The sequence below is a fragment of the Chelonoidis abingdonii genome, chromosome 4 (genome assembly GCF_003597395.2).
Source record: "Chelonoidis abingdonii isolate Lonesome George chromosome 4, CheloAbing_2.0, whole genome shotgun sequence".
Classification (NCBI taxonomy): domain Eukaryota; kingdom Metazoa; phylum Chordata; order Testudines; family Testudinidae; genus Chelonoidis; species Chelonoidis abingdonii.
The window spans coordinates 105,332,265-105,355,341 of NC_133772.1; the positions used below are offsets into that span (position 1 = coordinate 105,332,265).

The 23,077-nt window shown below is 40.1% G+C and overlaps 1 protein-coding gene across 4 annotated transcripts in view; it reads left to right on the forward strand.

Annotated features, from left to right (window-relative positions):
* The window catches only part of NPAS3 (neuronal PAS domain protein 3), an 842,887-nt gene that overhangs the window by 743,532 nt on the left and 76,278 nt on the right, over positions 1 to 23,077 (forward strand). For all 4 annotated transcript variants that reach the window (XM_032798433.2, XM_032798434.2, XM_075065506.1 and 1 more), the window contains one exon: positions 3,009 to 3,127. In XM_032798433.2, the coding sequence (XP_032654324.1) occupies positions 3,009 to 3,127 (119 nt within the window). The remainder of the gene's footprint in view (positions 1 to 3,008; positions 3,128 to 23,077) is intronic.

Genomic DNA, 23,077 nt, shown 5'->3' on the forward strand with positions numbered 1-23,077 from the left:
AGGTGCAGATGTCCATCCACAGAAAGCTCATTGCAGGATCTGGGCCGTAGTTCATGTGTTTCCCCATTTGGGTCTGGCTGGGGTTTTTCTTGACCTTTTAATCTGGATAACACATTAGTAAAGATATCACAGGTTGCATTTTTATGCTCTTGGGGACAATGTATACATTCCTTCTGCCTTCCATACTCATATTGTCTTCAGTAATAGTTTGGGAAGTACAAAGAATTCAAGATTGTTCTTTTGAACATCACCAATTGACGCAAAGTAAGACTTCCCCAGATTCTTGCTTTTTTGCTTTTTCTAAAACGCCAAAAGATCTCTTTAAACATGAAATGTTTTAGATTTCATTCTGATGGCACTTAGATTGCTATTTTCCTTCAATATAATTGGAAAAAATATTATTAAATGGCTCAGTGATTAACATTTAAAATCAACTCTTGGACATTCACAGTGGCCATATTCCACCGTTTATCTCTCTGCAAATCTCACATTGACGTCAGTAGGTGTGTTCTGTGCATGTAGGAAGGGTAGAATATGTCCCTGTAACTTTTTATCCTCCCTTTAAAATACCATATGCATAAAAATGATTAACATTATTAAATAACATTGCATGATATAATGTTAACTGAAAGTTATATAGGTTTTATAGATATGTTAAAGGTCAAATAATGTCAAGCTTGTGATACAAGCTCAAAAGAACCCAGGAAATACTCAGTGCCAAGGATACTTTACTAAATATAGGTTGTTTCACTTTTCTTCAGAAATGTGAATTAAGGATAAAATGTTCTCATCTTTACATTTCTTGGGTATGATATGTTCATGCCACAGCTTTAATTTTATTCAGATGCAAGGTTTTGTGTGTTTAATTAACATTACTTCTGTGTGTTTAGGTAATTACCATTACAACACATGGGGACATGTTGTACTTATTGCCTGTATTAGGGTATAATGCGCTGGACTGCAACTACTGCACATGTTAAGCTAATTCTCGCATTTCTTCACACAGCAGGAAGCACCCATGCTGTGGTTTCTTAATGTACTCTTAAAACACTGTACTGTAGGCAATAATAATTAATAATGATTCTCATATCACAAGTACCGCTTGTATTCTGGTTGGCCCTTCATTGCTGTATCAGTGTTCCAGTAACCTTGACCCTGAAACACATTTCCTTTTTTTGAAAGTTTCATTTCTTAGATGTTGCAAACATGACATTATTGAGCAGAGCTGAATATTTTGAGGCCAGGTTTGTGGCATGGATTCTGATGGCTTCACGTTTGTTCAGGTCTCTAAGGACCAGCGCCAATAAATGTGAAAAAGACAACAGTAGATTGGCATACTTTTCCATTTCCACCAGGATGAAAAAAAAAAAAAGCTCTAAATTAAGTCTAACCTTAAATGTGTAATCTGTCCTTGGGCAGAGAGAGAGAGAGAAAAAAAAAGGATATAGCATCTTCAAGCTCTCAGCATCCCTTACGAGAAAAAATTGGTTCTAAGGGTCTCTGATCTTGTGTTTTAGTAAAATAGAACTGCACGGCTGACTGACAGTTCTGATCTAAAGCATTTACGTTTAAGTTTTGATCTCTCTGCTTTTGATTAAAACTAATGAGCTCATTTAATTCAAAATGGGAATCTCTGATAAGAGAAATAAGGTTGATGTGATTGGATTAGAGGGGCAAATTAAACTCTTAGAGCAGAAGTTTGTGCTTATATAGTGTATTAAAAAGCTGTTGGCGTATTATGGTGTGTTAGATGATGAGAAAAATTTCATAGTAATTCATATTTAATCAGAAGAAATGAAAGTACTAAATATAACATGGCTCTGCTTTTCCCTCGAGTGATAAAGAGCTGTACATTTAAAATGACATCGAATTCATGCTCTCTAAAACAAAAAACCTTAAAAGAGATACTAAAGAAAGGGGCATTCTTGTCAGCAGTTTCATCATAACAGAGTAGAAATACCATAAATACAAGAAAACGTGACCACATTAGAACAAACACAACACAAGATAATCCTTAGCTCACAAACAAGCAGGGTTTGTATGTGCAGCATATCGAATGCTTTTGTAAATACTTGGAATGGTTTTGACCAGAAATTGATCACATTCTCTAAAAGGACAGCAACAAGTTATTTTTCTTGATTTTAAACATCTTTCTTTTAAAATTCATTGTTGCTAATAATGACTCCTTGGAACTGAAATATGTTTCATTATTCAGCAGTTGTTTGTTATAGGGTTGCTCCAGAAGCTTCTGTGCATTATTTGTTAGAAGAAAATATTGCATAGAAGCCTTTGGATTGAAAACAAAAATATTAAAAAGTTGCATGGGGAACATGGTGATATTACATTCCCTAAATGTGCATATATTATTTTATCATACTCGGCACATAGCATTTGTTCTTATCCAGTATGTCTTATGGCTGAGGCATTTGAACACAAAGGTGTGGTCATTAGTCACTAATACCTAATTATTATTGTTATTATTGCCAATCATAGTAGTGCTTTTCATGTGATGGTCACATGGTGTTTTTTTAATTAACCCTAACTAATGGGGAAACTGAGGCGTCAAGACCTGAAGTGTGACCAAGGTGTCATGGCAAACAAAGTAGGAAAAATAGGATAGAACTCTGGATTAGAGCTTGCACATGCATTTCAGTAGACAGCCTTGCCTCCCCAATAACACTTGCCCTGACACATAACATTAAGGAACTCCACAATTAAAAAAAAAAAGCTAGCAGCATAATTGTGTAGGAAAGAGTTAATGAGACAACTCTGTGTTTAAAATTCTGTGGTAAAAAAAGAACCTGAAAATGAGAGTTACTGTTTGTACATATATTTTTCAATTTTTTTTTCTAAATAAACATTTTGTAGATGAGCTAAATTGATTACAACACTCAGCATCCATCAGTCATTTATTTTTAGCAAGTTCAAGGATTGCACCTGAGAAATAGCTTAGAGGGGCTGTATAAAAATCTAAATTATCTGTGTATGTATTTTTTTCTATTCCCTAGTGGAATCAACAAGCCCCAGTCTACTAACCACTGACAACACCCTAGAGCGCTCTTTTTTCATCCGAATGAAATCTACTCTGACCAAGCGAGGAGTACACATCAAATCATCAGGATACAAGGTAAGCTTTGCTCTGCAACATGAAATATTGACATATTCAGATTATCCAACCTTATGTCAAATGTACATATTATGTTCATTTTTGCTCCATGCTCACTTTATGTATATTAATAGACAAGGGAATTAAGCATTAATTGTATAAATTTGCTTCACATTCATTATTAAAATACAGGTGGTACATTTTTTCTCTATGAGATTTTGCAAATGCACTAAACCTCTGTTATACTAGTCTTCATTATGAACAAAACTTTTTTTTTTACACTCAAAATACTAGTCTTCAAAAGGGTGTCAGGATGGGAGTGTATTAAGCCAAGAAAGGTAAGTCAGAATAATATCCCTATTAATATTAGAAAATTGCCACATATAAATGTTTTCATAATCTTTTTTTCTAGTTAGTTTGACTTTAGGTCGTATCTCAGAGTGATCATGACACCAGCTCTCACCAGATGGAATGCTATAGATATTTAATGCTTTCCACCACTGAAGCTGAAGTAGACAAGAAGTTACACTGAATACTCTTCCACCATTTTTCTTATGCTGTCTGCCCATGAGGCAACTGCTGTAAGGGCTGACTTCATCTCAAGAAACATTACATTGTTGGATTTCTTTAAGATATGACGCTCTCATTCTCCTTAACAACAATTTCATTTTTCTATACTCATATATAACTCATAGTACCTATGACTAGAAATGGCCTTGCTGCACATCAAGAGTATGAGGGAAAGCACATTTTTTAGCATTGTCATCTTCTGAGATGAAATGTCTCATCCATTAAATATTGTGACAAATACCTGACTGACACTCCAGTATTTAAGAAAGTGGGCCTGAGCATGTTTACATATTTAAAGAAGATGTAAGTGTCAGTGATCGTTGCAAAACTTTGAACAGTATTTTTTACATTAGAGATGGAGTAGAGTAATTTTGAAATAGAATTCTTCACTTCACCCAACTAAAAAAAAACATCTCTGTGAATATAATATCAAGGTATTCTACGTAACGATTGAGAATCTCCTGGTGAAAATATCTGCCTTGCAAGTAAATAAGTTGGAGTCTTTTTGTTGAATGGTGTCTGGGTCTCAGTGATTTCAAGTCGTTGTTAATGGGATTTAGAGTCTTTCACTCCAAGTCACTGATTTCATAAGACACCAAAACTTATCATCTGTTGGCTGTTTAGTTGTCAACACTTGAATTGATGGTCTCAGTACAATTCATACTGGGCAGGTTGCCACATCACAGAAAACATTGACACTGGGACCTTTGTTGGCAGTTCTGGGAGGGAGGCAAAGGAATCAATGAATGTTGAACAACCCTCTCACCCTTAGGCTATGTCTATACCACTTGCCACCTTTGGTAGCATATAGGGTAGTGTAGCTACAAGCCTCTGTGAAAAGCAAGGTGTGCTCACACTGCTATGTGTATGTGTCAGTTACAGACTGTCGCAGGGTGGGAAGCCACAGGGAAAACTCCAGCAGCAGAGCATTTCCCCGTTTGTCTTTACCTTCAGTGGGGAAGGGCTCCAGCAGTGGGGAGCTACCAGAGCCTTTCCCATCAGCCTCCCTATTGCTGGAGTCCTTACCTGCAGTGGGGAAAACTTCCAGCAACAGGGAGCTGCGGGCAGGGCCGGCTTTAGGCCGATTCAACCGATTCCTGGGAATCGGGCCCCGCGCCTTAGGCACCTTTTAAATTTTTTTTACTTACGCTGGCTGAGGTCTGCTCCACGGTCTTCCATGGCCCCGCTCCCCTGACCAAAGCGCCGCAGGGAAACGCGGCCTGCCCCACAGCCCCGCACTCCGGCGGAGCCCCGCGCCGGGAGCGGCAAGCTGCCCCAGCGGACCCCAGCTGGGCCCCGGCTGTTACGCGCAGCAAGAGCCCCGCACCCCAGCTCTCCGGCTGGAGCTCCAGGCCCTCTTAGAATAGCCCCCCAAAGCCCTGGGATAGCGGAGGGCTCTCGGGGGCTATTTAAAAGGGCTAGGGGCTCCAGCTGTCTCTCCCACCCCGTCTTTAAATAGCTGGCCAGCCCTGCAGTCCCGTGTATTTCTCCAGGGCTCCCGCGGCTATTTAAAAGTCCAGGGCAGGTCAAGCAGGGAGCCCCGGCCCTTTAAATAACCCCCCAGATCCCTGGGATAGCGGGAAGGCTTTGGAGCTATTTTAAAGGGCCGGGGCTCCAGCTGCCTTTTGCTGGCACCCCTGCCTGGCCCACACCAGCCCTGCCCCCAGCCAGCTCTGCACTCCTTGCCCACCCAGCCCTACCCACCCCTGCCCTGTCTCCAGCCCGCCTGCCACACACCCCTGTGGCCCTGCCCAAAGCCATCCAACCCACACAGTCCTGCCTGCACCGGCCTGCACACTCTGCCCCCCACCGAGCCAAAACCCTCTGCCCTGTTCTCCAGCCAACCCCGCTGCACTCTTTTCTGCCTTGAGCCAGCCAGTTCTGCACTCCTCTGTCTCCAGCCCTCCAACCCCTACCAATCCCCTGCGGCCCTGCCTGAGCCAGCCACCCCACACCCCCTGTACTCCAGCCAAACCCTGACCCTTGCCCTGCCTTGCAGCTAGACCCTACCTCCAGTCAGCCCCTGCCCTGCCTCCAACCACCCCATGTCCACTGCTGTCCTGCAGTTCCCCAGGACAGTAACCCTGCAAACCTGCGTTCAATGAGGGGCCAGGGAGCAGCTGTGGACCCACACATGTGCACAACCCGCAGGGTGGCAGGGACTCCACACATGTAGACATGATGCGCAGGTCTTTCCTATAGCCAGATCAACAGCGTATCATGATCGAGTGCGTAGTACATAATATATAATTGTATTATTTATATAGTTATGGAAAGTAAATAATACATGGAAGAAATGAAAGGCTTTTTTTTACACTTTTTTTTTTTTAAGTCATCCCTGCCAGGGCCCCGCCGAAAATGTTCGAATTGGGCCCCGCACTTCCTAAAGCCTGCCCTGGCTGCGGGTTAGTCTTTCCCTCCAGCAGGAAAATGATCTAGCAGTGGGGAACTGCCATAGCCCTTCGCTGCTGCCTTCAGGCTGACAGTGTCTTTCTCTGCTGCTGGAGTCTTTTCCTATGGCAGGGAAAGGTTCTGGCAACTGGAAAACTGCAAGACAGTACATGGGTAAAAATAGCAGTGTAGATGGGGAGGCATGGCTTGGGCAAGTAGAGAGCTATGTAGGGTATGTCTTTGGGTAAGTACCTACACCCTTCAGGCATGCCTGTTCTCTATTCACCCTAGCCAGGCCTCACTGTCTACACTGTTAGTTTAACCTGTGCTGGGAGTGAGAGCTACTTGAGCACATACTCAGCATGCTGTCAAAAGAAGCATGCAGTGTAGATGTAGCCTTAGACATGCTGCCTCTAGGCTAGGACTTGGTTACACTGGCAGAGAACTTGCATTGTAGTTGGCTGTGCTGTAATTGGATTGTGAATAAGTAGAAGAATTCACTTTTCAAGATTTTCAATTTGCCATCTTTCACCAGCAGTGAACATTACAGAATACGGGAAACTGGACTCAAGTGCTGAAGTTTCATCCTTATCTCTCTCCATTTTGGCTGTGTTCCTATAATCCTATGTTGATGTAGGCCCAAATAGGGGGCCACATCATCTGCTATGGAACAGCAAAACAGGATGGGTCTTTATCCCTGAGTTTATTGTTAAAGTAGATTTATGCCACACTTTTAACATGGTTTAAAGATGTTTGTATAAGAATGTTCTGGGGGGGGTTGTCTGTTTTGTTTTACGAAAGAAGAAAAATACACTTTTTTTGGAAGCGTTGAAGTTCAGACAGTTTTTGAAATGCTCACTAGAGCATTTACTCAATAGGAGACACTATAGTTAAGGCTACGTTTTAGTCATGAGTATTTTAGTAAAAGTTATGGACAGATCATGGGCAGTAAACAAACATTCATGGCCTGTGACCTGTCCGTGACTTGTACTATATACTCCTGACTAAATCTTGGTGGGAGCAAAGCGGGCAGGCGAGTCACAGATGCACAGGAGTGGCCAGGGGATACCATGGGTGCTGGGGGTGGCAGCTCAGGGGGCACTGCAGGAGAGCAGCCTCGGACCCCCGCTGGTGCTGTGGGGGGTTGCAGGGATGGCAAGCTCCCTACCTGGCTCCTCGCGGTTACCCAGAAGCAGGGACATGTCCCTCCCTCATCTACTAGCTCGGCGCACTGCCCCTGCCCCAAGCACCAGTTCCGTAGCTCCCACTGGCCAGGAACCATGGCCAAGTGGAGCTACAAAGGTGGTGCCTGCAGGCAGAGGCAGCACATGGAGCTCAGAGCTGAGGAGGAGAGGGATATGTTGCTGCTTCCAGGGAGCCCCCCCAAGGTAAGCACTGCCCAGAGCCCTCACTCCCTCCCACATCCCAACCCCCAGCTAACTCCCACACCCAAACTGCTGCTGGTGTTGGGAGTACGGGCGGTGGCCCAAGACTGCCTCAGCAGCAGCAGGTGCAGCTGGCCCAGGGGCTGACTGAGCTGCTCAGATGGCCCCTGAGCCAGCTGCACCAGCTGCTGCAGAAGTCAGGGAGGTCCTGGAAAGTCATAGATTCTGTGACTTCCATGACCTCCATGACAACCTTGCAGACTTAACTATAGACCACCATATAAATACAGATTTAGCATCTCTTTAAAGAGCTGCTGGCATCTCTTGGAAACTTTTCAAACCAGAATTGTGATGTTGCAGATAGAGGATTTGGATTGCAGATGACAAATAAGGAGAAAACAGCAGATGAACTTTGAGTAACTCGTTTTCATGCGACGTTTCCTAGAATAAAGATGGGAGAATAAGGTACATGAATATTGGCAAAATTGTCTCTAAATAAATTTTGTTTCAATTTTTTCCATCACCAAGTTAACATGTGTACAGTCATGTAAATAGTGGGCCAAATCCTCAGCTGGTGTAAATCGGCATAGCTCCATTAGCCCATGATGTCTTGGAGGATTATATAACTGATGTTATTTGGTGGACAAAGAAAAGTCACTTGTGTCCTGTCATTTTAATTCTATTTCAGTTTGCTTTTTAAATAATAGATATTGCTATTGTAGATAATAACAAGTCCTTTGGAACGATAGCTGTCCATAGCATAGTGACCCCTAATAAAATGGTATATTGACAGCAGGAAAAGTGAATCATGTACATTTTTAAATCAACATAAGACCTTTTTTATTTAAATATAATTCTCAATTTTTGTAATTTATATCCAAATATAAAGAACACATCAGCCTTTGTTATTAAACTTGCCAAGAATAATAAAATTCAACTGCTCTAGTGAATGCCAATGACACTTACAAGAAAGCTCCCATCTTCTTCGTTGACCATCAAAAATCCAATGGTAGACCAGAGTCAAGCCCTCCAGAACCCTTTTGGGTACAGACATGTTTTATTAAAATAAACAGAGAGGACAAAGAGCCTTGTGCAACGAATAGGCAACTAAAAAATAAGGCAGACAAAGGAAGGAGCGCTATCCAAATTGCACTACAGCTGTGGACGTGCCACAAAGAAAAGACACATGACTGCCCCCAATCTGAAAAAGTAGTGCAGCACAGCAAGGCACACAGCCAAGTTCTGTGCCATGAGACAATGTGGGATCACTCGGTAAGTCCTGCTTCTTTAAAGGCTAACCAAGAAACAGCTTCTTTAGACAGTAAGTGAATCAGATGATCCATGAGGTGCTTGGGCAGTCCTCACAATGCGAGAGCCCCGCCTCAGAAGAAGTTGCATAAGATTGAGAACGGGTCAGAAAATGAGATTGCTGAATCAGTTGTATTGATCTAGTCCATCCCCGTTTAGGACAGATTTAATTAGTCCTAAATTATCACTACAGATGAAAACCTAGTCTCTTGTCCCTTAAATTATGCTCATATAAACAGCTGTTTTTATCTAGAATAGGGACATCATTACATGATTCATCTGACTCCCCCTCCCCATCCCCTTTTCAGTGTGTTCCATCTCTCTCTCCTTTTCCTGAATGGAGCTTCGACCATGCTTATGCTGGGAGCTTATAGGGAAAGATTATACATGCATTGTTGTATATCTATTTTATTTTCAGGAAGTAAACCAAAAACGTATAAGAGTAAAGCAAGAAGGCATGTAGTCAGCTGACAAAACACAATGAAAACAAATAAAAAGAAACAATGATAATGGTTCAATTCACTGCAAACCTCAGGATTTATTACTGTTACAGCTGTTATCTAAGATACATGATGCCAAGGCATACTGTGTTTCTCATTGCTAGAAATGTATCACTTTATCTTTTTTCTGCCTTCTTTCATCAATATAAAGAGAGTTACTTTTTTTTGGATTTTCTTTCCATTTTATCTGCTTTCCTCTTTGTTTTCCTTGGGGGGTAGGAGGATGCCTCATCTGTCTCTTAAACACTCAGACCTGAGTTCAGAGTTTATATTGTTCTACTTTTAGACATGATCAAAGCCAGTTTTAATTGAAGACCATGTCAAATCAAATGATACGTTTCCTGATCCATTATGATATGTTGTGATGATCAGGATCTAATACCTCTCCACCTCTCAGGATACCAGGCACCTCACAGGGGCTGAGGCAGAAGTGGGAGCATTTCCCCATCCTCCTGCCCAACAGCCTGCAGGGAAAGCCAGCCAAAAGGATGGTACAGCCTGTACAGTCACACTGCATACTTGACCACTCTATATCTGTATATGAAAATAATTTTAAAAACACATACCTGCAAAACTGAAAAAATATTTGAAAGTCTGTAAAATAATTTACACAAATTAGTCTTTGTGGTCCAAGTCAATTACTTTTTTCTATTGTCCAGTGCTAATTTTCTACACACTAGTTTATAATTAGACATTTTCACATCGCTGTGTTCTCTATTGTGAAGTCACTATTAGAGTCATAATAAAGTTGGTAGCCAGTTGCATGTTAATTTTAGTGCTTGAAATCCAAACTTCCTGTAGAATTTACATTCACATTCAGAGTTCTCATAATTCCAGATCATTTTCTTGAGACTCCTGATATTTTTCTAATTTCTAGTTTACCTCAGTTTAATGTTTTAGGCTATGTTTACACTACTGAGGGATTAACGCTGCTCCAATCAATACACTGGGGGTCAATTTAGCGGGTCTAGTGAAGACCCGCTAAATCGACGGCACAGCGCTCTCCAATCGATTCCGGTACTCCACTGGGAACAAGAGGAGTAAGGTAAGTCGATGGGAGACCGTCTCCCATTGACCCAGCATGGTATAGACACCGCAGTAAGTCGACCTAAGTTACACTACTCCAGCTTCATGAATTTAGGGAGTTGGATGCCTGCCTACCCTTTGTGCCTTTTGAAATCTAACCTTTAAGGATTTAGATCTTTATCTGCAAGATGTCTATGCTCTAGAACAGGTGGGGAAGGCCTGCTTCTTTTTTAAAGGCTACCCAGGTGGTGTTCAGCTGTGGACTTTGAGCTATCCTGCTCGGCATCAACAGATGGCTCTACTCCTGAAACCATTCCTGGCACCACTTTGATTTTTAAACACTTATGGTGCAGCACAATCATAGAAGGCCAGAATTTACTCCATCTATTCTTACTTATTTTTAATTGAATTAAAAGATTTAAATGAACCATAAATGATTGTGATTGCCAAATCTCTGTTGGTTGGCTAGAACCAGTGCACCCATTGCTTGATTCCAGACATTTCTTTCTGAATCTTTAGAACTAAAGACTAAAATGTTAATATTCAGTAGCCTGATTTTTAGGGGGACCTGATCACCTACAGTTATTACTGACTTCAGTGGAAGTTGTGGCTGTGCAACACTCATGAAAATCAGACCACTTTTATTGTGGTATCCAAGTATGGATTTAAGTTTAAGCAATCAGATTTGAACAGTTTGGTCTAAATTCTTTACCTCTCTTTCATTATTTTGGTCCTGAATGCTTTTCATTTTGGGATCTCACAAATGAATTTCTGTCAGGCTTCCTCATCTTTCCTGATAAGATAGGACCTGAGAGCACAGCATGACCTTTCTATACAAGAAGTAAGCTGTAGAAGTCAAAATTTCATCAGAAGGCTCCAGCCACACCACCTTGAGTCTCGCTAACCCAAGGAAGGAGGAATAAGAAACCAACATCAGGAAACATATTATATAGAGAATTTTCTAAATGTCAGCACATACGTATCCCAGTTTCCTCAGCAATGAGGAGACTCACAGGTAATTTGTCAGAGAGGAAGAACTGATCTAGAATTTGCCCATGTAAATCGATGACCTTTAGCCAAAAGGAAGCTTGTCTGTTAGTAAAGATGCAACATTCTTAGAAAAGAACACAACACTAACATGCCAATCTGAACTTTATGATATGTCTACCTATAAATATACCATTATGGTGGCAAAAGGATGACCCTGGGACTAGGGTAATCTGGATTCATTGCATGGCTCTGCTATAGAATGGTTGTAAGATCTTGGGTAAGTCATAGGGTCATTTTTTCAAAAGAACTCAGTTCCTATTTAAGCACCTAAATGAAGTGGCCAGATTTTCAAAAAGTACACAGCACCTGCCAGCTCCCATTGTTGTCAAGTTCTTATTCTAAATGCTGAGCACTTTTGAAATGCCAGTACCTCCCTACCTCAGAGAGGTACTGAGAGGATGCATTAATTAATGTGTGAGATGCTCAAATATATGGTGATATGGACCATGTAAGAAGGTAGCTAGCTACTCTTATGTAAAAGGCCTTTTCAGTAGCAGTCAGTGGAGACTGGAAAGACTCGGGCTTTGATCATTGACCCAGACTTCCTCATGATGACTGCAGATGCAATATTCCTAAACCTAAATCATTGTTTCTCCTGAATCTTGTCTTAAATTTTCACACAGCCTTTGAGTTATGACTGCAGGTGCAATACGTTCCATACTGTGTAAATGGAGGCTGTCTTAGCTCAAAAACTAGATTCTAAAAGAGAAGTAAGATATTAAGTTAAGCAAACTCAGTCTTTCAGAGAGATCAGTTATTTCCCTCCATAAATCCACTTCTCATAGAATAAACAGCTAGAGAGAATATCATCACAAATTTAGCAACAAGGGGCCCTGCTTTTGGTCACACAGCATCTTCAATCTGGAGCTAACTCTATTAAAGTCAGTGAGGCTAAATTGGTGTGAGATCAGCAGTCAGTCCTATACATATTAAAATATTCCAGAAAGAATAAGAGACCCTAATTATGGTATTCTTTAAGAAGGACCACAGACTACAGCATATATGCAGCACATTTATTGGCAGCTACAGTCATCTGGATTTTTTGAATGTATAGGGGAATATGCATGTGAATTATTTGAATAGTTATGTGAATTTTAAACACATAAGTGAATGTTTTTTAAGTTTGAAACTTACACACATACACAGGGCTAACTCCTATCATTTGCTGTGCTAATAAGCAGAGAGCAGTGGAAAGAGAATGGTGGCATTCTCTTCTCACCACAAAAATAACCAGACACAATACCTCATGGCACATAAGTGTGTGCTAGGAGAAATCCCTAGCATGCACTGTGTTCCCAAAGAGGAAGGGTCTGTTGAAACAAAAGTATATTTAGTTCCCAAAGTTGACTAGCGTATCCACTGCTATCATCAGCCAGTGAGTGACTATTGGCAGTGGATCAACATGCTCAGTAGAGCAGCCATATGAGCCCCACAGTTCGTGTCTGCACAAGAAATCCAGTCTGGCAGGATTTCTTGTGCAGAAGATGCTCATGCTAACACCCCTGCTCATTCTTACTGCTCTGCTTAGCTAGTGCCAGTGGAGGGTTTGGCCCACTTCCCTTTCCCCATGTAAATATTTTATAAAGTGTTCCGCTGTGTGTGTCCCTTTTTAGCCAACCTCACAACATGTCACAGTGGCTCAGTGTTCATTGAATCATAGGACTCGAAGGGACCTCGAGAGATCTTCTAGTCCAGTCCCCTGCATTCAGCACTACCATGTTGCCATCCACAGTAGGCTAGGAAAAAACAAGGAGTTGATGGATTGAAAATGATGTAACTGATGCTAAGCTAGTGTAGAAGACCACCACACGCCTTTTCCTTTCTGCAGAAACAGTCCACCTGTCCACAAGTGGTGGTAATATTTTATTCAGCTAGCAACAGTAAGCCAGATTCAAACCCTGTTGTACACAGGTGAAACTGAACTGAATTTCATGGAGTTGTATCTGCTGCTAGCAGGACTGAATATAGCTCAATATGTCTGTGTGAGAACATTCATTTCTCAGTTTTTGCATGTCACCCAGATATGGTAAAATGAAGTTAGAAATGGCTGATTAGGAAACATAAAGCTCATGATCCATAATCACAGAATCTTCTCTTAATAGATATAGTAAGTTAAACATCTGACATTAGGTTTGCTTCTCCTCCCATTTGCACCCATTTTACTCCAATGTAATACCATTGGCTTTAGTGGAGCTATTCCTGATTTCTGGTGTAAGTAAGAAGACAATCAGGCTTCTTGCAGATAGTTTAACACTGATGTTTCAGTGTTCTTCTGAAAGTCAGGTGAACTGCGAGATAAAAAGGACTATTTCCAGAAGAAGGATCTATAATTATTTCCATAGTGCTCAGAGTGTGTCTGAAATATTCTGCATCTATAAACGTAGTTATATTTTTGTAAGAATAAATGTAGTTTTTTCCATTTGAGTGTTGAAACAAGAACCTTCTTTCTCATCCTAGACTTACTGCTTCCCTCATGTGTTAACTTTCATATGCCCAGGCAAACATGCCTTCATTTTTCTTTTAAATATTGCGTACTGTTGGAGGATAAGAACTGGTGGAGAAAAGCACAGTAGCCCATGATATGTAAACGTTTATCCAAAATATAATAGATCATCTTTTAGCAACAATACGATATAATAGTTAAAAGAATAAGCTTGTGTGACTCTATATGCCTTCTCCCTATTGTCTTCTACTCCTTATAAGTAACAAGTGACTATGGTAATAGAGGACAATTGAAACCCAAGTTTCCAGGAAATCAGCTCCTCTATGGAGGAAGATTCCTCTTGTAGCACCAGTGAGTGAAAGTAACTGATAAATCTGAAAAGCTCCATCTTCTTTTCCTGGTGAAGCTAAATGAAGATATGATGAATTAGCGGAATGACTGATTTGGTATGTAAGTGTAAATTATGACAAGTTCTTGACATGTTGTTAAATTGGGTGTGGGTGTGTATTTGGAGTTTGTAGGTCTGTTTAGCTAGAAGGAGGCAAAAATACATAAGACTCTCAGGACCAAATTTTAAAAAGGAAGCATTTTTCATTGTTTACTTTACATCGGTTAGTAAATATTTTACTAAGAAAATTACTTGGAAAATTCTGAATAATATACTATAAATATCTTCTGAAGAGAGTTATTCACCAAACTCCATTCAATTATTAACATCTGATTGTTCCTAACATTGCACAGGAGCTTCATAGGGAAGGATCCCACAAATCTCCTCATTCTCATGCACCTAGCACAGCTGCCGGGGCAACTGCCGGTCCTGCACTCAAGGGAGGGCAGGGATGGTGCAGGAAGGAGGTAAAGCCATAGAACTTCCTCCTTCCTTCCACATTAGCCCATGGAGAGAGCCAGGGCGCTGGGAAACAATTTTCCTTTCTGAGGCCAGGGGGCAGTATAGCACTCTCTACTGAGGCCAGTGGCTGACTGCAATAAGCTAGTTAATTGTATCATTTAATATAGACCGTAGTATAAATAAATAGTGCATTCTGAATGGTGTCTGATTACCTGATTAGGACTAAGATTGTGCAGCCATGCAATTACATAACTACACAGGCTGGGACTCATCAGTAAATGTGCCATTTTTGAAATCATATGCCCTTCAAAGTGAAAAAATAGTAGAGAAAATACCTCTAATGAAGAGTTTTCATTCTCATTAAAGATACCTGACATGATCATGAATCCATTCACTGTTTGTAATTTTTTCTTCACTGTTCTCACTATTTTTCTGATACAAATACATAATGTGATTTGCTTGGGATCCACATCTCCATCAGAAGCAGGCCACTTTGTTAGTTTCATGAAAGCTATCCTGGTTGAAGACATGTAGCCTGTTTAGTGTACTGTCTGTCCATGTGACAATTCTTCATGCTTTGTTTTTGCTGTAACAGATCCATTTTTTCTCTGTCATTGGATAGTGATGTTGTAAACACTGAATGACCCCACCACATAATTAAGGAGAAGCTGGAAAGCATCATTACTGCCTACCAATTATTTTTTACCAATGTTTCTTTTCAAGTTTCTAAAATTTCCTGTTATTTTGTATCCAGGTTCTCACCTGCATTGTCATCATCATGTCATTATTGTTTTATTGCCTAATCTTCAGTATTCATCACCTTCATTATTTTAATGAATTTATCCTTGAAATGCCCCTCGGTGTTAGGAAAAATATTCAACCCATTTTACAGATGAAGCACAGCAAGATTAAGAGACTCACCCAAGATCACATATAAAGCTGTGACAGAACCAGGAACTGAACCCAGATCTTCTAAGTTCCAATGTAGTGCTTTAACCCTAGCCCATCCTTATGCCTATTATAGGTGTACCACCAAATTTTCTTCCATGTTCCTGGAACTGATAGTTCAGCTCCTAGAATTGGTACTTCACTTGTTTTGATTGCTGACCTGTTAAAATGAAATGCTAAATAATAAACTATTAGACCCAGCAGTGTGAATGTACTAGAACCCTCATGGGGAACACTGGAGAGGACTTCCCTAGTTCACCTCGCAGAACAGCCATGAAGAGAAGAGACAAAAGAGAGGGGAAAGCCATCTTCATCTTGGAAGCCAGTTTGGGAGAAAATATAGGCCCCCTGCTAGCAATGGGGAGAGAGAGAGGAAAGGGACAAGGAGAAGAGGCTTCCCCCTTTTCAAGCAAGCAAGCAGGAGCCAGTACTGTCTTGCTTCTGTCTGGAGGGGTGGATTGTAATTTCATGGGGTGTGTTGGCCTGTTGGGCTTTTGCCCACCAAGTAAATGACTGTCCCAAGGAGAAGAAGGCCCATATTTAAACAGAGATGCCAAAGAGAACAGAATAATACTCACCAAATTTGTTCTTTTTATATAGATGAATATTTTATTAATGTTATCAGTAGTTTTTCAAAACTGTAATACATTTTCCAGCTCCAAAGAGGTACTGGCTTTAGGATGTATCTGGCTCCTACATTCTATAGATACTGTTTGCGAAGTGGGACTTCCAGCTTATAGCCAGCAGTTCAAAATGACCAGTGTTCTGTTTCCTTGGCTCCTGGCTCTGTGTCAGGTCCTTGATACACTAATAAAAATAAATGTTTTCTTCAGGAAAAAACCCTTTTCACAATTAAGTATTGTGTAAAATGTATATGTGTGAAAATATTGGGATAAAGGGCTGTATTCAGCACTACCTTGCTCCTTATGTAACTACTTTGACCTGGGCAAAGAGAGTGCAAAATGGCAACAAATCTGAATTCTCCATTCACTCACATGGGTATTTTCCATCATTGTTCATTCACTTTTTACATGTGTAAATGGCAACAAAAGGTGCAAGGTCCATAGTTTTTGTAGCCCAGCTTTGCTTATTAGAAATAATAATATTTAGCATTCATAGACAGCAATGTTGCCGTATAGATCTTGGGGTGGTTTGAAAAGATGTGCATGCATTTTTATTCCCATTTTACAGATAAGGAAACCAGAGCACAGAAAGATTAAGTGATTTTCTCAGTATCACACATAAAGCCAGTGGCAGAATGCAGAGAACCACTATCTGATATCCTGATCCTCTGAGTTTGTAGCTTTATCCTGGTGCAGTAACTTATGTACAGGGAATATACACTTGAATGCTGCTGCTGCCTTTCTAGAGGGAAAATTGGCCACTATCCGTATAATTTTAGCTCTATCCATATATTTCAGAAATAAGTTTGATTTTCTTCATATCCAGATGTCCATTTCTCCATTTAGCTAGAGTTGTTTGAAACATGACCCTTAAAGAAAAAAAATAAAGAAAAATGGTTATTCTGCCATTTCTAAATTCTGAGGTACTTGCCCTTGATTTATTCCATTAGCTATAAGTTTTGTACAATCAGAGGAGCAAAGGAATATCATATTCTCCATGAGGCTTGGAGTAAAGCTATCTTAACCAATAAGAAGGCACAATGTAGATGTTTGGTTATAATGATTTCAGTGTCTTCTTTTTACAGCATCATTAGGAAGCTGTCATTCTAATAATAATAATTCCCTTTTGACATCATGGAGGTAAAAAGAAATCATCGCTGACATAAAAAATGAGGTAATATTTCAGCAGTATTATTTCACTGAAGATAAAATGGAAGTCTTTATTACTCCCAATGCTTTTAAAGAAAGCTGAGCAAGGCTTATACTGATCCTGGAGCTTATACACTTTAATACATCTATAACCAGTACAAAATAAGTAATTTTAATTGTTATTACAATATTTTTTAACATAGCTCTTCCTAAAAACCAACCATTTTGTGACTGGTTAAAAGAAATACATCAGTTTTTGATAATAATTGTGGAAAAACAAGGCTTTCTTAATTTCCACCAATACCTGGGAAACAAGCAAATAAAAAATAACCCAGTATATTATAACTGAGGATAATTTTTCACCCAAATGTAATCGTAGAACTGGTATTCCAGAGTTCATGTAGAATGTATACAGAGGTCTGAGCTCTCAGTAGGTGACTTATTACATGTTTTTCTGAATAGATATTTCATTCTCTCTTTGAATGTCTTGTGCACATTTCTGTATGAATTGTTTGTCATTAAAAGGACACTGATACGATCTGTTTCATCACTTGTAAACAATATGTTTTACACTTTTGTTTGTAAAATCACTTTGGAAACTTCTAGCTGAAATTGGATTCTTTACTACCGTTTTCCCAACCCCTTAGGTAGTCATACTAACTTGTAATTGTATGATCTATCTAATCTGTTTCTCCATCCTAAACTAATGTAATGTGGATATTTATGTAGTACTTGCAGCTATGGTACCTGGACACCTCATTGAATCTGTGCAAATATGCCTGAACACACGGATCTGCCTAAACCCAGCATTGTTACTTAGGCAAAAGTCCCATTGAATATGGTAGGAATTTTCCCTGAATTAATGACTGCAGGATTAAGTCCTTCATAAGTGGTGGGCTGTTGGTGGTGGTGTTTATTTTTTCCCTAAAAATCATTATTTTTTAAATAAGGTAGAAATCATATGGACTTTGCAAAGACCTAAGAAAGAAAACTTGGGTCAAGTTTTGAGCCTTACAAACTTGACAGCATATCTTTAACTAAAAGAAATATTAAGAATTATGGATATCTCCGTGGTTTCACTTTACACTGGTGATCACTTCCTTGTAAATAGAAAAAGTGATGTCTCTTCCTGATCAGAAGGCCCCAATTATACTGTTTTATAGTCTTTCCACTGACCAATTATATGTGCTCAGCGCAACCTTTCATGCAAGGGGACCCTGGTCCAGTTGGCTGGTAGAAAAGGGGCATTGCCCCTTTAAAGGCTCCCCTACAATGAGTGAGTATAGGGTGACCAGACAGCAAATGTGAATAATTGGGACAGGCGGTGGGGGATAATAGGAGCCCATATAAGAAAAAGACCTCAAAATCGGGACTGTCCCTATAAAATCAGGACATCTGGTCAGCCTAGGTGAATAGGAGGAGGGAGAAGGTTGACAAGGATGGACAGGAAGGGCAAGAATCAGTTGGAGTCAGGTCAAGAGAAGGTCACTGCACGGCCCCTCCTGCTGACTGGAAGAGTGGGGTGGTACTTTGCAGTCCCAGAGAGGCCCTCTTTTACCAGGATGGGGCTGGCAGCATCCAGCCATTCATGAACTTGGCAGAAGGACTAGGCTCCCTCTTGACCCACTGTGGCTATTACACTATTTGCCCTTTTCCTTAAGGGGCTGCAAAGGAATTTTTCCCTCACCCCAGATTGGCCAAGGCATGGTGGGTTTTTCCACTTTCCTAGAGCAGGCCTGGGACCCGGTGGGGTGAAGTAGAGGGATAGGTTATAATGTCTCAACTTAGTACATAAAATCTGGGGCAGAGGTCCAGTGCAGGTGCTTGGTATGAAAGGGATATGGTTATCAGATAAAATGGACTGGAAAAGGATTTGAAGGAAATTATTTCTTAGGGAGCTGAGTAAGGCATGTTTGAGGCTCCTACATCTTAAGCAGCAGGGAGCTGACCATCCCCCTCTTTTCCTAGCCCCCTGTAAGGAGCTGTGGAAAGGAGTTTGGGGCTCTTACGTCAGGAACAATGGGGAGGCATCCAGCCTTCCTTGTATAGCAGCTCCCTCTTCACCTCATATGAGCTGAAATTCTTTGGATTTCAATAGAAACAAGTCTTATTTTATGCATTTTTTCCTCAAGAATTTTTGCGTGCATGAATTGAATGCTTAATTACATTTCCTGTAAACTGAATTAGCCTTTCCACTTTTGAAACTTTTTGTAGTGTCCATTCATGTTTTCTCATTGTATCAAAGCTAATATGAAACACTAGTGTATCTTATTGAAAACCATTATCTTAGATGGTTTTTATTTTTCGTGCTGAAGTGATCGGAGATTTCCTTTTTACCAAATAACAGAATATTATTGATGCTAATGGTAGTTCAAGAAGTTGTATATCTACAAAGGTCATGTAGATTAGTTCAGTGCACTTTCACCTCTCTGAGTTTAAGATTTCTATAAAAGTAGGCCTTTGTTTTAAGTCAACTCCCAGGAAAATCTTCCATCTAGTCTGTCCTTTTCATTACTACACGTACAGAATAAGGAAGGGGGAACTGGACAAAGTGTTTTCTGCATGCACTGAAGAAGCAAAAGCTGATGCACAATAAACAACATACATTATGAGTTCTTTTCAGTCACTTTATAGTTAGATGCATTCATAAATTTTGATACGGTTGTAAGAAGCAGACTTTGACGGTACAAAACTCACAGAAGAGCTTTAGATCACTGGAGCAACCACAGATGAAGTTTATGTTGACAATTTATCAGCTCTTCTCCGTCAAGGAAAATTGTTTTTTAGTGCCTGCCTATTAGCAATCACATGCATATTATAAAATTGAGTTTTGGGGAGGACAGCCTGCCATCTATCTTTTCTATAGTTTTTTTGCAATGCATCAAGCTAAAGTTAAAACTTTCTGTATTTCAAAATTATGTAAAATACACTATGTCCATAACATAGACACTTAGAAAGAAAAATAGACTAAATACCAGTGTAAATCTGAATTTACAGACTTTATAAACATACAACTTTTGATGCCATACTTAATATATTATCTTTGAGCACTCTTCATATTCTGCATGCACTACAATTTCAGCCAGTAAGCTATTTCTCTTATTTCAGTATTGCTCAACTATTAATTCATATATCATGAAGTGTTAAAATGTTTTCTTAACAAGGCCTGTATGAATTATATTTTTGTAATATCAAGCTGCTAAGGATTGATGTGGAAAATGAAAAAGATGTGTTTAGTTTCTCTTCTGTGTTCCAATATGCTAAGATTTTAATCAATAATATTGTTTTCCTGTAACAATACCTGCCTCAGAGAAAATCTGCTGTGTAGCTGTCAGGATTACACCTCTCAAAATATGCCTGTGATGATTCTTTTAAATTGATAAAAACAGTACACTCTGCTATGTAGAAGAGTTGCTGAAAAGAATATTCCCCGGCCCTTTCATGTGTTACAGCGCTTGTATGGCAGTACATTTATTGTGCTATAAATTCCATCACTGATTTTGGCCAGTTCAGATTGATTCTGCAGTAACTGTAAGTAATGAACCTTACAGACAGAGCCAAAGGCGGGGGAAAAGCAAGCCAATAAACTTCTGGCTGTAGGAATACAAATTGTAGAGTTCATTTAGCTGCAGTTTTTATCAAATCATGCAGCCAGTACCCCACAAAACAGGAAGATATATCCAACAAAATATCCAGTGCCATAGCCCTGCCTTGCTTTAAATTTAGCAGCTAAACTGGGCACTTCATTATTGAAAGCACATTTTTGTACCAAGTGTCCTGTGGGTTTTACCTCAGATTTGAAGAAATTGAAATATAAGGAAAAGTGGTGGCAGAAGCATATTCTACAGGTGACAGGGCCAAGTCCTGCTCCGTTTCACACCTTGTCCAGCTCCATTAAGGCCAGGCACCAGTGGGATTTCATGGGGTATAAATTAGCATGGAAATCTGGCCTATTAGCATAATTATTAATTTACAAGATCTAAACATTTAAATGCCACTGTAATTTCTAAGATCATTGGAAGTGTTTCCTTTTCCTTGCTGAAAAGTCCTACAGAACTGAATGATATCCTTTTTATTGGTTATTTTTTAATCATCCCATAGAATTGATTGCAGACATTATATCCTTGCTAAAAATTCTATAGGATATTTTAAAAAAAACTATAAAAAGGATATCATGCTCTGTTAAGGTTTTTAGAGTAATTTCTGTACAATCTTATTGCAATCTGTAGAATCCTCTAGATCTCATCCTATTAAACTAAACTAAAATAGATGTTTTCCATAATGGTTTCAACAGAAGCCATGATCATGTAGACTCTGATTCTACAAACCATGTCTACTTAGCAGTAAGCACATGAGTAGCCCCACTGAAGTCAATGGGCTACTCACATGATAAAAGTTAAGCACCTGCAAAAGTGTTTACAGGATCTGACCTAAGTCAGTATGGAAAGAGGTGGGGCCTAGATCCACAAAAGTATTTAGGCACCTAACTCCTATTGAAATCAATGGAGGCTAGGCACCTAAATACCTCTGACAATCTGTGATATCCTGTAATACAATTCTCTTGATATAGTTGTCAACAACATTACGCAAGGAAGTAAGGTGCTTATTTTAGTCTCCGTGAAAAGGCATGTCTGGTTTGATGTGTGTACTTAAGTCATGGCTTGCATACTTATATACCTTACAGTGTATGCATCCAGTGCACTTATGGGGTGGGAGGAGCACTGATTTGCTTTTGCCCATGCACTTTTGAAGATTAGTGCCTAACAGTACAATTCAAATGATTTTTTCTGAAAGCATCTGTTGATTCTGAGTGGTTTTACTTGAGGCTAAACTTCCTTACATCACAGAGAAACTTTTTGTCTATAGCATTCTCTTAACCTCTCTCTTCTATATGATTTTACTTTATTAATGCACAGGGCCAGGAAACAGGAATGTTTGTAGCAATCTGAATGGAACTTGGAAGGGAGGACACAGGTTTCATGAGGGAGGAGTTTGGAGGAAGCACCAACAAGCCAGTCTCTGTTCACATGGCTGGAAATGATAAGCTGCAGTTGGAGCGGCTCTGTGAATAGTCACTTTAATAAACAGACCACTTAGTTTAACAAGGCTGGAATCCTCTCATGTTATTAATCAGAACATGGTACACAAACCAGTCCTGGTCACCTATTCAATATAATCAAAGCATTAAAAAATCGTGAGGTCACCCCCCTCCAAAAAATTGGTTTAAAAATCTTGAGATGTTAAAAATAATAATCATAGAATCATAGAAGATTAGGGTTGGAAGAGACCTCAGGAGATCATCTAGTCCAACCCCGATCAATGATCAAAGCAGGACCAACACCAACTAAATCAACCCAGCCAGGGCTTTGTCAAACCAAGCCTTAAAAACTTCTAAGAATGGAGATTCCAGTACTCCCTAGGTAACCTATTCCAGTGCTTTACCACTCCTAGTAAAATAGTTTTTCCTAATATCTAACCTAGACCTCCCCCTCTGCCAGTTGACACCGTTGTTCCTTGTTCGGTCATCTGCCACCACTGAGAACAGCCTAGCTCCATCCTCTTTGGAACCCCCTTCAGGTAGTCGAAGGCTACTATCAAATCCCCCTCACTCCTCTCTTCTACAGACTAAATAAGCCCTGTTCCCTCAGCCTCTCCTCATAAGTCATGTGCCCCAGCTCCCTAATCATTTTTGTTGCCCTCCACTGGACTCTCTCCAATTTGTCCAAAT